The sequence below is a fragment of the Tachypleus tridentatus genome, chromosome 10 (assembly GCF_004210375.1).
Source record: "Tachypleus tridentatus isolate NWPU-2018 chromosome 10, ASM421037v1, whole genome shotgun sequence".
Classification (NCBI taxonomy): domain Eukaryota; kingdom Metazoa; phylum Arthropoda; class Merostomata; order Xiphosura; family Limulidae; genus Tachypleus; species Tachypleus tridentatus.
Genome location: NC_134834.1, coordinates 113,960,318 through 113,976,858, shown reverse-complemented (window position 1 = coordinate 113,976,858; position 16,541 = coordinate 113,960,318). Strand labels below are relative to the sequence as shown.

At 32.2% G+C, this 16,541-nt stretch overlaps 1 protein-coding gene across 1 annotated transcript in view; it reads left to right on the top strand.

The window, feature by feature from the left end:
• The window catches only part of LOC143230112 (SCY1-like protein 2), a 457,312-nt gene that overhangs the window by 303,652 nt on the left and 137,119 nt on the right, over positions 1–16,541 (top strand). Inside the window, exons 3-4 of the mRNA XM_076463162.1 lie at positions 4,955–5,173; positions 6,545–6,760. Coding sequence (XP_076319277.1) covers positions 6,596–6,760 — 165 coding nt within the window. The 5' untranslated portion in view covers positions 4,955–5,173; positions 6,545–6,595. The remainder of the gene's footprint in view (positions 1–4,954; positions 5,174–6,544; positions 6,761–16,541) is intronic.

The following is a 16,541-nucleotide window of genomic DNA, read 5'->3' as shown; positions in this document are numbered from 1 at the left end:
TAGATTATGAAGATATTTAACAATATTACATATTACTTGATAACGCAGGACAACTGGAATAATGATTTGACAAAAAAATTCATTTATGTCTAGCAGACTTGGTAAGTGACAAGTAGTCGCTTGGTTAAGGTGAAACTTCGCCAAATCTAACACGTGTCGATACAACATCTACCTCATTTAGCTATCAAGCGTTTAGCGAGTCACTTGCGAATGCACTGGTCAGCTGTATGTCGAAGGAGAGCCACAGGCTCACGGAAAGACATGATGATCATTTTTAAACCCACATCATAATTAACTTTTCATACTGTCATTACATTACATTTTCTAGACTAGATGGACCACTCATTAGTTTAGGTACTTTCAGATGATCAGGTTGATTCACTTTATATAATATAATTACGCTATGTTCTGATGGTTTGGTCGGCCATATATTACGTTAAATACTGTTGTTTCTTTACGTTCGGGAGGTTATGTCAAGAATACATTACTTTAGATACTGTCATTACGCTACGATCGGGAGGTTATGTCAAGAATACATTACTTTAGATACTGTCATTACGCTACGTTCCGGAGGTTATGTCAAGAATACATTACTTTAGATACTGTCATTACGCTACGTTCCGGAGGTTATGTCAAGAATACATTACTTTAGATACCGTCATTACGCTACGTTCCGGAGGTTATGTCAAGAATACATTACTTTAGATACTGTCATTACGCTACGTTCCGGAGGTTATGTCAGGAATACATTACTTTAGATACTGTCATTACGCTACGTTCCGGAGGTTATGTTAAGAATACATTACTTTAGATACTGTCATTACGCTACGATCGGGAGGTTATGTCAAGAATACATTACTTTAGATACTGTCATTACGCTACGTTCCGGAGGTTATGTCAAGAATACATTACTTTAAATACTGTCATTACGCTATGTTCCGGAGGTTATGTCAAGAATACATTACTTTAGATACTGTCATTACGCTACGTTCCGGAGGTTATGTCAAGAATACATTACTTTAGATACTGTCATTACGCTACGTTCCGGAGGTTATGTTAAGAATACATTACTTTAGATAGTGTCATTACGCTACGTTCCGGAGGTTATGTCAAGAATACATTACTTTAGATACTGTCATTACACTACGTTCCGGAGGTTATGTCAAGAATACATTACTTTAAATACTGTCATTACGCTACGTTCCGGAGGTTATGTCAAGAATACATTACTTTAGATACTGTCATTACGCTACGTTCCGGAGGTTATGTCAAGAATACATTACTTTAGATACTGTCATTACGCTACGTTCCGGAGGTTATGTCAAGAATACATTACTTTAGATACTGTCATTACGCTATGTTCCGGAGGTTATGTGAAGAATACGTTACTTTAGATACTGTCATTACGCTACGATTGGGAGTTTATGTCAAGAATAAATTACTTTAGATACTGTCATTACACTGCGATCGGTAGGTTATGTCAAGAATACATTACTTTAGATACTGTCATTATGCTACATTCCGGAGGTTATGTCAAGAATACATTACTTTAGATACTGTCATTACACTACGATCGGTAGGTTATGCCAAGAATACGTTACTTTAGATACTGTCATTACTCTACGATCGGTAGGTTATGTCAAGAATACATTACTTTAGATACTGTCATTACACTACGTTCCGGAGGTTATGTCAAGAATACATTACTTTAGATACTGTCATTACACTACGTTCCGGAGGTTATGTCAAGAATACATTACTTTAGATACTGTCATTACGCTATGTTCCGGAGGTTATGTCAAGAATACATTACTTTAGATACTGTCATTACACTACGATCGGTAGGTTATGTCAAGAATACATTACTTTAGATACTGTCATTAAACTACGATCGGTAGGTTATGTCAAGAATACATTACTTTAGATACTGTCATTACACTACGATCGGTAGGTTATGTCAAGAATACATTACTTTAGATACTGTCATTACACTACGATCGGTAGGTTATGTCAAGAATACATTACTTTAGATACTGTCATTACACTACGATCGGTAGGTTATGTCAAGAATACATTACTTTAGATACTGTCATTACTCTACGATCGGTAGGTTATGTCAAGAATACATTACTTTAGATACTGTCATTACACTACGATCGGTAGGTTATGTCAAGAATACATTACTTTAGATACTGTCATTACACTACGATCGGTAGGTTATGTCAAGAATACATTACTTTAGATACTGTCATTACTGCTACATTCGGGAGGTTATGTCAAGAATACATTACTTTAGATACTGTCATTACACTACGATCGGTAGGTTATGTCAAGAATACATTACTTTAGATACTGTCATTACTCTACGATCGGTAGGTTATGTCAAGAATACATTACTTTAGATACTGTCATTACACTACGATCGGTAGGTTATGTCAAGAATACATTACTTTAGATACTGTCATTACACTACGATCGGTAGGTTATGTCAAGAATACATTACTTTAGATACTGTCATTATGCTACATTCCGGAGGTTATGTCAAGAATACATTACTTTAGATACTGTCATTACACTACGATCGGTAGGTTATGTCAAGAATACGTTACTTTAGATACTGTCATTACTCTACGATCGGTAGGTTATGTCAAGAATACATTACTTTAGATACTGTCATTACACTACGATCGGTAGGTTATGTCAAGAATACATTACTTTAGATACTGTCATTACTCTACGATCGGTAGGTTATGTCAAGAATACATTACTTTAGATACTGTCATTACACTACGATCGGTAGGTTATGTCAAGAATACATTACTTTAGATACTGTCATTACTCTACGATCGGTAGGTTATGTCAAGAATACATTACTTTAGATACTGTCATTATGCTACATTCCGGAGGTTATGTCAAGAATAAATAACTTTAGATACTGTCATTACACTACGATCGGTAGGTTATGTCAAGAATACGTTACTTTAGATACTGTCATTACACTACGATCGATCGGTTATGTCAAAAATACGTTACTTTAGATATTGTCATTACACTACGATCGGGAGGTTATGTCAAGAATACGTTACTTTAGATACTGTTATTACACTACGACGGGAGGTTATGTCAAGAATACATTACTTTAGATATTGTCATTACGCTACGATCGGGAGGTTATGTCAAGAATACATTACTTTGGATACTGTTATTACACTACGATCAGGTGGAATTTATTTAAGTATTTATTGGTGTAATGATAACTTGAACTGTTGAATTACAGTTAATCAGATACAACTTGATTCTGTTACTGTTAAGTCACCTGTCTTATTACTGGTATTATTATATTACATCTGTTACTGTTAAGTCACCTGTCTCATTACTGGTATCATTATATTACATCTGTTACTGTTAAGTCACCTGTCTTATTACTGGTATCATTATATTACATCTGTTACTGTTAAGTCACCTGTCTCATTACTGGTATCATTATATTACATCTGTTACTGTTAAGTCACCTGTCTTATTACTGGTATCATTATATTACATCTGTTACTGTTAAGTCACCTGTCTTATTACTGGTATTATTATATTACAGCTGTTACTGTTAAGTCACCTGTCTTATTACTGGTATTATTATATTACATCTGTTACTGTTAAGTCACCTGTCTCATTACTGGTATCATTTATTACATCTGCTACTGTTAAGTCACCTGTCTCATTACTGGTATCATTTATTACATCTGTTACTGTTAAGTCACCTGTCTCATTACTGGTATTATTATTATATTACATCTGTTACTGTTAAGTCACGTGTCTCATTACTGGTATTATTATTATATTACATATGTTACTGTTAAGTCACCTGTCTTATTACTGGTATTATTATTATATTACATCTGTTACTGTTAAGTCATCTGTCTTATTACTGGTGTTATTATTATATTACATATGTTACTGTTAAGTCACCTGTCTTATTACTGGTATTATTATTATATTACATATGTTACTGTTAAGTCACCTGTCTCATTACTGGTATTATTATATTACATATGTTACTGTTAAGTCACCTGTCTCATTACTGGTATTATTATATTACATCTGTTACTGTTAAGTCACCTGTCTTATTACTGGTATTATTATTATATTACACCTTACACAAGTTTCTGAAACATATTATAATACATTTATTTAAAATTATTCTTTTTTCAATCTAATCATTTTATTTTGTTATAAACTCTATACTTATAAATATTTCCTCTAAACCTAAATTTCTAATATTCGAAAACTTTTAATTAATTCTAGCTGTCGGAGCTATATGGCTCCTATAAAAAACATTTTATCAGAAAATTCTTGTAAGTAAACAAACACTTCCAAACAATGTAGGAACTTCACAGAGTGACTGGTTTTATGTCAGTTCCAACTACATTGCTTTATTAAAATCTGAACTTGTATTTACTTTAACTGGAGGTTGAAATTATTTAGCCTAATTTGACCCTTATTGAGATACGTAAGTGTAAGGCCGAATACAGAGTTCGAATAAAACATTTATTCAAATGATACGTGAATATTCCAAATAAAACATATTTATATACTTTTGCAGGCTGTGGTGGCAGAACCACGTAGGTCAACAACTTTATTAACAATATAACAGCTGCAAAATAGTACAAAAACATTTATATAAAAAAGGAATTGGGTTATTTCGTGCTGTGTTACTTTTGATCTGAAACTAAGAATGCTGTAGTTCATGATGGTGTGTGCGTATTTTTTGAGAAGATAATGTTACTTAGGTCAGATTTAGGCTAACTTAACCTAACAGCAATCTGTCACATTATTATCTTTAATAATAAATCAAAACATTAAACTCTTAATTTGTCATTTTTCTTGTTTAATTTTAAGTATAGAAGTTGTGTAAAATATGTAGTTGTTGAATAAAATAAACCTTCATTTTATCTTACAGAAAGACGTGTCCTGTGGGTTCATCTAGCCTTCGAAAGTGTTGTTCCAGAATCTTTATCTGTCTCCTTAAAAACAACAAAACACATTCTCTGCTGACAGAAGAAATTTAAATTGCAGACTAACTGTTGTGGTGAAGTAAAGTACTAGTCTATTCGCGAGCTATGGACACAATGTTGAAGAGTACACTGACATTACAGAACAAATGTTCATGACATTTTAGGTATTATCAAATGTTTAACGACCTGTTTTGTGTTATTTGTATGATTGCAGTACAGTTGTTCATAATGTATTTGGTATTATAAGATGGTTGTGGTTGTTTCTGTTATTCCCAGTATGGAAATATGATTTCTGACTTTAAAATTATAACAACACAGTTCAATTACGTATAAAAGCGTGGTTGTTCGTATCATGGTTTGTTCGAGAAAATAAATGGGTTTTAGAAGTTACTTCGCGAAATTAATTCTTACTTAGACTTTAATAGATCTGCTTTTATTTACTGACTCGTGTTCTTCAGTTCTTTCCTATTTCACAAAACTTATCAGTTTTAACTACTGACTCGTGTCCTTCAGTTCTTTCCTATTTTACAAAACTTATCTGTTTTAAATACTGACTCGTGTCCTTCAGTTCTTTCCTATTTTACAAAACTTATCTGTTTTAAATACTGACTCGTGTCCTTTAGTTCTTTCCTATTTCACAAAACTTATCTGTTTTAAATACTGACTCGTGTCCTTCAGTTCTTTCCTATTTTACAAAACTTATCTGTTTTAAATACTGACTCGTGTCCTTCAGTTCTTTCCTATTTTACAAAACTTATCTGTTTTAAATACTGACTCGTGTCCTTTAGTTCTTTCCTATTTCACAAAACTTATCTGTTTTAAATTCTGACTCGTGTCCTTCAGTTCTTTCCCTATTATTATACAAAACTTATCTGTTTTAAATACTGACTCGTGTCCTTCAGTTCTTTCCTATTTTACAAAACTTATCTGTTTTAAATCCTGACTCGTGTTCTTCAGTTCTTTCCTATTTTACAAAACTTATCTGTTTTAAATACTGACTCGTGTCCTTCAGTTCTTTCCTATTTCACAAAACTTATCTGTTTTAAATTTTTTGAAGTTACTTGCTCCTAATTTTTATAAACCTGTAATACTTAATTTTCTGTAGTTTAAAAACAAATTAAGATTTCGATAATGTTCATCACATAAAATTATTCAATGTTTAATATTAAAAATGGCACCAGGGAAACATTAACTAACTGTAAGTTCTTGTAAAGTCTGGATTCTGTTAGTGCGTATTGAAAGTTATTCATGTTACAAATGCTCTGTTGGAAAGAAGCAGGAAAGTTAATCTGAGTACATGCAGAGTCTGTTGGAAAGTGCAAGTAAAGTTATTAATAGTACAGAAACAGTTGCTGTTTACGGAGATGACATAGTGCGATAACAACACCTCATTATAAATAGTTCAGATTATAAAAACTGAAAGTTTCGCTCTAACTGTTCACTGTAATAACATAACCTGTAGAAAGAAGGTAGTCCGTTTCATTTCTGCCAGTTTTTAAGAGTGGGTCTGTGCTACCTGTAGGCTCTATTCTCAGGTTTGATCTGCTATTTTGGTCAGATCGAATTCTGTTACTGCATCAGACACCATGCCTCGTGAGGTCATCATGTTCTCCAAGACGAAGCCTTCAGCCTCTGCTCTCACGGATGCCAATTCTATTACTCAGTATTATGACCTGGGTCAACAAGTAGGCAGTGCTGGACCCGAGCTGGCCTGGAAAATTTATGAAGCCGTGCGCAAGTCGGACAAAAAGGTAAGTAATTTTGATATACTTTTCAAAATCTGTGATTAAGCTAAATTTAAGCGTAAATCACTTGTGTAATAAAACTCACCCACAAATATAAAGTAATCAATTCTTTATCATTATTCATCGTATAATAACTTATGAAGTGACAAAACATTAGTTTGAACTGTACATTTTCTCGATATATTTCTGGGTTAAGAAACTGGAACCAGAAAATCGGTCGCCGTTGACAGACAGTAGATTTATTTAATTACGAACCATATCTATTTATACATTCTAGAACTGGCCTCGACAAATCCTGGGTGCCAGGTTGTCATGACGACTAAACATTTCATCGTGGCGCCTAGTATTTTCTGGCATTATATTCGTGCGTAAGGATGAACTAGACAGAATGTGTGAGTGGGCGTATGTACTTTCTTATAACAAAGCCATTTCGGGCTATCTGCTGTGTCTGTCGAAGGGAATCCAACGTTTGGTTCTAGCATTGTAAACCCCAATACTTCCACCGGAGAACATGCTAAACAGCTCAAATCCAAACTGTTCTGGACTCTCGGAAGTGAGGAACTATTTGCGTGTTCTTTGACTCCTAAGACAAACTCTGTTTCGAGAACTTTAATGGTGGATTCTTCGTGTTTTTTTCAGGAATGAAACACTGCGGTTTCACAAGACGTTACTAATTTCGTGACATGTTCTTCTTCATTGATGAATTCAATCAGTCGATGTTCATGTTTAGAGTGATACGGAACCAAAGGCAGTTACCTCAGACAATGCTATCAAGTGATTGTTGGTATCATGTGATTGTTAGTATGCACTCGTTTCTGTGAAAGTAAATAAATGTACGTAGTATTTATTTCCCGGTACAAACAGTAGAGAATTTATGTTAGGTACACCGGGCTACTGAAATTTTGGGTTGGATTCTCGAACTGAAAATATTTGTCGATATCTGCCTTAGAACGTTGGTACAATCACTTTGTTGAAACCAAGAGAACGAAATTAGCTTATGTTAATGCTAATTTTTAGTCTGACGTCAGGACTCCTCAGTTCATTGAAACTTGCTGTTAAATTAACATGTTGAACCTTACATGAAACGTTATCATGTTACATTTTCGAGCGTGATGAAAGATTTTACATTATATGATATGTCGTCGAATCACTCACACGTTATAGAATATTTGACGTCACATGAAAGCTACGACTCATTCATACAACACGGTGTATTTCTCTTTATATAAAAATCAAGACACGATAACGTATTTGACCTTACATCTAGTGTCATTACGTCTTTTACGCATTATAACACATCTAACCCTACACAAGATGTCATTACGTCTTTTATGCATTATAACACATCTAACCCTACACAAGATGTCATCACGTCTTTTATGCATTATAACACATCTAACCCTACACAAGATGTCATCACATTTACCACGCGAGATAACACATTTGATCTTATAGAGAAGTCGTGCCCATATTCAGAGTGGTTTTGCAAAGTTTATTCATACATAAAAGAAAACAAACGGACGGAGATCTGAATAACTAACATTCTGAATAGAAGTTGATAAAACGTTTAATAAAATGTACAGCACAAAAGAGCGAGTCTATGTTAATCAGATAAATAGATAGATGAAGAACGACCATATTCAGGTACAAAAACTGAATAACCTGGAGAAATGTGAAGTGGTTTGAATTGTAAGTAAATACATTTGACAGATAAAGAAATTAAATACGCGGGGAAAAATTTATTAAGCAAGGTTGAATGTTCTTATGACATTGTGGATTTTTGAACACTATTTGGTTTTACCATTATTATCTTCAGAAATTAGAATTTAATACAAAAACTAGATTTAGTAAGATTGTGGACTCAAACAATAAGTGTAAGTTTTTAATTTAAAATTCAGTAGTGTAACGTGTAGAATAATGTAAGATTAGGCTTAGTATGCGTAACGGTTATTTGGGCTTAATTATAATTAAACTTGCAGTGAAATTGTAAGATAAATTAAATTCATTATTTTATAAATGCAGCGTAAACACTAGTTAATTGTCAAACTTAGGCTTAAAAGTGTTACCAATAGGCTACTGGTATTTAATCAGAGTATCGAGTGTTTATTTTAATTCTGCAACGGCTAAGACTAAATTTGAATTAAGTGTTCCAAGTTTGTTAGGTGCGATAGGTGTAATGAACGAGTTTTATTTAATAACTCTGGACTATTTAACACTTTTAAGGAAGCCAATAGTGATAATATATATGTATAATTTGTAGGTTGGAAAAAAAACTTGAAGGCTATTCTAACTAATGTTGAGGAAATGAATAAATAAAAGTATAAACTGAAGGAAATGATAGTAGGACTTCAAAAGGAACTCAGATGTAAAGGACGTATTAGTTAAGATTAACATTGACATTCAGAAAGTTACAAACGGTAGTTTAGGATAAAAAATAGTAAACTTTATTATAAAGATCCTAGTCTATTGAACGACAGATCTCAACCCTAGGGTTATGTAGATGGTAAAACTGTTGGAGGGAGGGAAAGTAAAGGGAATATAGGAGGACATACATTATGAATTTAAATATGTTATAGTTATAGGTTGTTCCTTCACACAGCATATGGATAGAATTGTCAGTGGAGAAACGAGTTAGATTGTGATACTTTGGCAAAGATGGAGGACATAACACACAGAGAAAGACATATAATGAAGAGGACTAGTAACAATGAAGTTTTTATTGTGCACATAGGGCCTAACAATATAGTGAAGAGTAAGTCTGATGAGCTAATTAATAGGTACAAGGGGTTGATAGAAGCATTGAAGATGTGTGTTTTTTCTTATAACAAAAGCACATTGGGTTATCTGCTCACCCCACCGAGAGGAATCGAACCCTGATTTTAGCGTTGTATTGGGTTGAGGAATAATTTGTGAGCGTTTTTTCAAGTTAAAAAAATATATTCATAAATGAAACGCTTTCACAAAATATTTCATGTCATTTGGTAGATAATTTTTTGCTCTAATAGATGGTGTGTTTGATTTTCATATGTCTTTAATTTTTGCTTTCATTTTCAGCTCATTAAATGGAATGTCAAGTGGACAAAATCGAGCATTTTCGACACCATCTGCTTTTCGCATTTAATTTCTTGCAATTTCGTTTAAAACAATGCATACTATATACCTAGGTATTACATGAAATAAAGTATCATAATAAATGTTTTGGGTGTAATGTGTTCATGCATTGAAGTATTGTATAGTCTTGCATGTAATGCTTCAATGAAATTATTTAAAAACGCTCACGAATTATTCCTCAACCTAATAAATCCGGAGACATACCGCTGTACTAGCGGGGGGTACATTTGAAGATAAAGGCCATAAATTAATTGTTTTAGGGAAATAAACCAGGAAAAAAAAATATTATGCTGTTAGTTTGAATGTTAAATAGATACGTTCAACAGATAAACTAACTTGGTAAATAGGGAAACAAAATTTTAAATAAGTAGTTTGAACGTTAAGTTAAAACATTCAACAAGCAAAGAAACTGATGAAACTTTGTCAAATGGACAGCAATTGCCTGTTATGGAGACACAAGCGTAGAGGTCTACCAAAGAAAGTATAGAAACCAAACAAACTGGGAAACAAAATGCTAAGTTGTTAATTTGAATGCTAAGTAAATACAGTTAACAGATAAACAAACTAAGTAAATACAGTTAACAGATAAAAAACTAGGTAAATACAGTTAACAGATAAACAAACTGGGTAAATACAGTTAACAGATAAACAAACTAAGTAAATACAGTTAACAGATAAACAAACTAAGTGAATACAGTTAAATAGTTTGGTCTTTGAATAAAAGGAGTTGGTCAACAACTTCCAACGTCAACTCTTGAGCAACTCTATTCGAGTAATGTAGTTTGACTGTCACTCATATAACACACTCAAGGCCCTAAGGTGTTTTTTGTTTCTTTATATTTTCTGTCAACTGAAGCAGGTGATCTATGATTCGCGAACCGTGACAGAAGACATAAACAAACAAACAAAACAAAACACTACACTAGTTTGACAGTCAAACTACGCTATTTGAAATATTTGAGTTAAACAAATTTACCGGAATAAACTTCTGTCAGATATTCCCGCCAAAAGTAAAATTCGCCCCCTTAAAAGCGTATGTTTCTATGCCAATGAGGTGATTCCTCTGGAAACAATTGTCTCCGATCTGTCGTATATTGTTGAGCCTTAGGGAGAAGTGAACGAGATATGTTAGACACACGCACGTAGTGCCGCAGTAGTTTGGTTTAAAAAAATAAAATATCGATTGGCATTTCAATAAACACTAATGGTATCGTTGGTGATTTTCCAAACTTTTCTTTCGCTGCACGTGCTTCGGGCAAGTGTTTCTCGACAACACAACAATAAATCACTAAATGTAACCTTACGTATGTGATTGATAATAGAAAATGTCGTATATCTTCAGACAAAGTTGTTGCCCAGCCAGATGGGTTATTTACTTCTGTGACATGTTTCACAAACTTGACATCTAAACAGCCCGAAGAGACTGACATTAAATCCAGTACATTGAGATTCATCCTTTTGTTTCTCTCTTCTTTTCCTTTGATCTCTTTCTGTTTGCTTTTTCTTAATTTAATCTCGTCTCAGTCTTTCCTGATTTAGTACATGTAATTTATTAACTTATCTAAAGACAACTTTATCTGTGTATTTGTATCTCATGTTATTACATTATTTCGTTCTGTTTATTTGTATTTCAATCAGTCTATCTGCCTATTTTCTCTGTTATCTTTGTCGATGTGTTATATTCGAAGCCTTTTTTATGTATATCTAGTTAGCTGCGCACTTCTAGTTAATTCATAATAATCAACAGCAGTTTCTTTATTTGTTTTACTATAATGTAGGTTATAGAATGTCTATAACAGTTCACAAACAAGCTTGAAAATTCTACATAAATACTTTATGATATTCACCTATTGTGTGCTTCTTCAACAATCAAAGAACACTAACAAAATACATAAATTTACAGACTGTCAGAAGTAGTTCCTGTTTCTACTTCAGCTTTATCTCAGGTTTAGGGTTAAGTATATCACAAAGTGGAATAACAAAATACATAAATTTACAGACTGTCAGAAGTAGTTCCTGTTTCTACTTTAGCTTTATCTCAGATTTAGGGTTAAGTATATCACAAATTGGAGTAATAAAATAAAGTCTTTCTGTTTTAGTTCGTTATATTTTTGGTTAAATAGTTTACAAAAGACAAGGAAATGTATTTGGCACCTTCATTATTAACCAACCGGAAAATCAGTTGCTCACCATACGATTATATGTTTTTTTAATTATTTCAGAACTAAAGAGTTGTTTCTGGTTTTAGTCAAATACACCATTATAAGTTCATAAAACTGGAATAACCATCTAGAGAAATACAGACTGTTGAATGATTTACAATAATGGATTAGGAAGTAGGACGTTGTCTTTCACCGTCAGACAGGTTCAGGGAACATATTGTTACTCAGCATTCCGTGAGCACTCTTGTGAGAAATATTTGGTTAGTTTGTAAGTTTAGATGAATTTCACACAAAGCTACAAGAGAGTTATCTGAACTAGTCGTTCACAAATAGGAAGAGATAGGCTAGAGGGAAATCAGCTAGTTAATATAATCGATTGTCAACTAGTGGGTTATTCTTTAATATGAAATGAATAGTGGGACTGAGCGACAAATTACAACGACTGAAGAGACTAGTGTGTTTGGGGACTGGATTTAAACCGTCGACCCATAATATGCTAGTCCAAACCACCAGGTCTTACTAGTGGTGGATTCAAACCGTCGACCCATAATTTGCTAGTCCAAACCACCAGGTCTTACTAGTGGTGGATTTAAACCGTCGACCCATAATTTGCTAGTCCAAACCACCAGGTCTTACGAGAGGTGGATTTAAACCGTCGACCCATAATTTGCTAGTCCAAACCACCAGGTCTTACTAGAGGTGGATTTAGACTGTGCTAATGTGGGCTACATTAAGGTCTTGATTGGCTCCTATCGTCTTGTGTTTCTTTCCTTAATGAAACCTACTGATACAGCTATCTTTTGGCAGTTTTATTTGTATCAGAAGGACATGTGTGTTATACGAATGTATGGAGGAATGGCGCTGATGGTTGATCAGCATGTTCCTACCATCTCTTTACCACTTGATACACTGTTTAAGCCATTCGTATTTCCTTGTGTCATAGCATCATTGTTTTCTCTCTTAACCTGATGTCCTGGTCTCCTATATTCATAACTTGATGATCTTCTTGAACAGTTGTCGCCTTCCCTTTTAATTCTGGGGGACTTTAATGGACACAGTCCTTTCTGGGGAGATGCTGCTATTAATGGGAGGGGTCGTTCATATTGTGCATGTTTTCGGATCACAACCTTTTTCTCTTCAATACTGGTTCTTATACTTATTTCTATACACCTAGTCAGTCTGTTGCCACCATTTATTTACTAATCTGCTCCACTTAACTTTTCTCTGACTTTCCTTAAAGGGTTGAAATACTGCAGTGATGCAGTCTGTTAAAAGAATATACTAGAATTCTTGTAATTGTGCAAGATTTTAACACAAGATAAATTTTAAATCATATAATAATACAAACTATTGTAACTATGATACCAGTTAACAGAATATATATTAAAATAAACAACAAACTCAGATAATGAAAATAACTGGTGTTACAATGTGTCCTCTTAACAGAGCATATAATTAAACTAACCACAATATATCATAATGATAACAGAAGTTGTAAATATGTAGTCTTTAAATACAAGATGTAATATAATTAAAAACAATACAAAATAATGATTCAAAGTTTGTAACTATGCAACCTGTTGATACAAAACATAATTAAATTCACAACAATAAGAACGTAATAGAATTATTGTAATTATGCTGTATTTTAAAAGAAGATATATTTAAATTGAAAATAATATAATACAACTATACTTACTATTTAAGCATAAAGCTTCTTAACAAAAGGCATAATTCAGTGAAAATCCATTAATTTTAAGCTATTACCTAAACTATTCTAATTATGGACCTTTTTGAGGAAGAAATAACTCAGTTATGTACAAAATAAGATAATAATAAAGACTACTGTATCTGTATAAATTCTTAAAGGAATGTATAACTATATTAAAATCAATGTAAGATAATGATGTAAACCCCGTGATGACGAGAAAACCCACTTGTAGAGATAAACATGTGTGTAAAAATGATTACTCTACATAAAGCTTTCCACAACAGCCGTTTTATATAATGACGTAAACTGTTGTAACTGTTTAAATTATTAACACAAAGCATATAATTAAGATAACAAAAATATAACAGTATGCTGAGAAAGTGTTGTAACTTTGAAGCCTGTTAACAGAAGATATAATTAAATTAAAAACAATATAAGATAATCATAGGAACTGTTGAAACTACTCAGCCTGTTAAAGAGACATGCTTCATTTAATAATGTTATAAAATAGTAAGGCAAAGTGTTTTAACTATATGACTAGTTAACAGAAGATATAGCTCAATTAACAATAATATAAGATGGTACAAAGTGTTTAACAATCAGTGATGTCGAGAACACCCACTTGTAGAGAAATATTTATGTGAAAACGGCTCGTTTGGGTTGAGAAGAGCGAACAACGTTTCGACCTTCTTCGGTCATCGTCAGGTTCACAAAGAAAGAAAGAGGTAACTGACCGGAAGCTGACCACATGTTTGAAAGGAGTTGTGTAACTGAGTGTCGGAATGTAGAGGCCGATGTTAGATGTTTGAATATATAATTTTATATTATTTATTTTATTATTTTTAATATGGGTATAAAGGTGTTCCTTTGTTTTGGTTTATTTTTGGTTTAAGTTGTTATATAAGTAAGGCTTCTTTAATTTTTCGTTTGTTTATGTTTGTTTCTTTATTTAGTATTTGAGTGTTTTCTATGATTATGTTGTGTTTATTTGACTTACCTCTTTCTTTCTTTGTGAACCTGACGATGACCGAAGAAGGTCGAAACGTTGTTCGCTCTTCTATGTAAAATATTTTCTCAACCCAAACGAGCCGTTTTTGCATATATAAAGTGTTTAACAATTCTGTTAATAACAATATATCATAATGATAGAAATTATTGTAACTATGTAACCTATAAACAAAAGTTATATAATTGAATTCACAATGAGAAAACATAATGACACAAACTGTTGTAACAACACAACCTACTAACAGAATATATAATTAAATTAACAATAATATAAGATAATAATACAAACTATTATTAGTAGTATTCAGTCTGTTAACACAAAAGGTATAATTAAATTTAAAAAAAATATAAGATTATGGTAAAAAGCGTTTTAACTATGAAGTCTGTTAACAGAAGATATAACTAAATTAACAACAATATCAGATAATAAAATACAAACTATTGCAACTATACAGCTTGCTAACAGAAAATACAATGAAATTAACAGGAATATAAGTTAATGATACAAACTATTTTAACTATGCAATGTGTTAACAGAAGTTATTAGTTAAGTTAAAAATAATGATACGAACTGTTGTTACAATTTAGTCAGTTAACAGAACATAGTATTAAATTAACAATAAGATATAACAATGATACAAAAGGTTGTGACTGTTAACGCAAAATATATTATTAAGTTAACAACAATATCAGATAATAAAATACAAACTATTGCAACTATGAAGCCTTTAAGCCGGAGACATAGTTATATAAACAACAATATATAATAATGATAAAAATTGTTGTAATTGTAGAGTATCTTAACAGAAGATATACATATAGTCAAATTTTAAAACGATACTAGATAATGATGCCAACTTCTGTAACTATGCAGCCTTTTAATAGAACACATAATTAAATTAACAACAATATAATAAAATAATACAAACTATTGTAACTATTGTTACAACAGAATAGAAAAATGATACAAACTTGTAAATATGGAGTCTATTTACAAAGAATATAACTAAATTAAAATCAATATAAGATAATTATGGAAATCTCTCTTACTGTAAAGCCTATTGAAGGGAAACATAATTAATTTAAGAACAATATAAGATAATTATTTACACTACTCTGTAATTATGCAACTTTTATTACACATTATAATTAAATTAGAAGCAATGTAAGATAATGATGCAAACTATTATACATATGATATTTTTAAAGCAAATGCAATTAGATTAACAACAATATAATATATTTGTAAAAACTGTTATAACTACTAAACCTCTTAACAGAAGTTATAATGAAATAAACAACAATACAAGAAAATAATATCAACTGTTATATTCATGCAACTTTTAAAAAAAAAACTTTTAAAATCAAATTCAACAGTATACAATAATAATACAAACATTGGGATTATGCAGACTTTTGACCGAAACATATCTAGATAAACGACAATATATATAGATAATGCTACAAACTATTGTGACTATTCAACTTGTTAACAAAAGATATTGTTGAATTTAAAACAAAATAAAATAATGATACATGCTATTGTAAGTATACATCTGCCTCCTGTTATCAAAAGATACAATTAGTGTAGCAATAATGTAAGATAATCATATAAACTGTTGTAACCATACAACCTGTTAATCCCATCAGTAGCACAACGATATATCTGCGGACTTATACTATTAGAAACCGGGTTTCAATACTCATGGTGGGCAGAGCATAGATAGCCCTTTGTGTAGCTTTGTGCGGAATAACAACAAAACAACAGCAGTCTCATAACAGAATATATAATTAA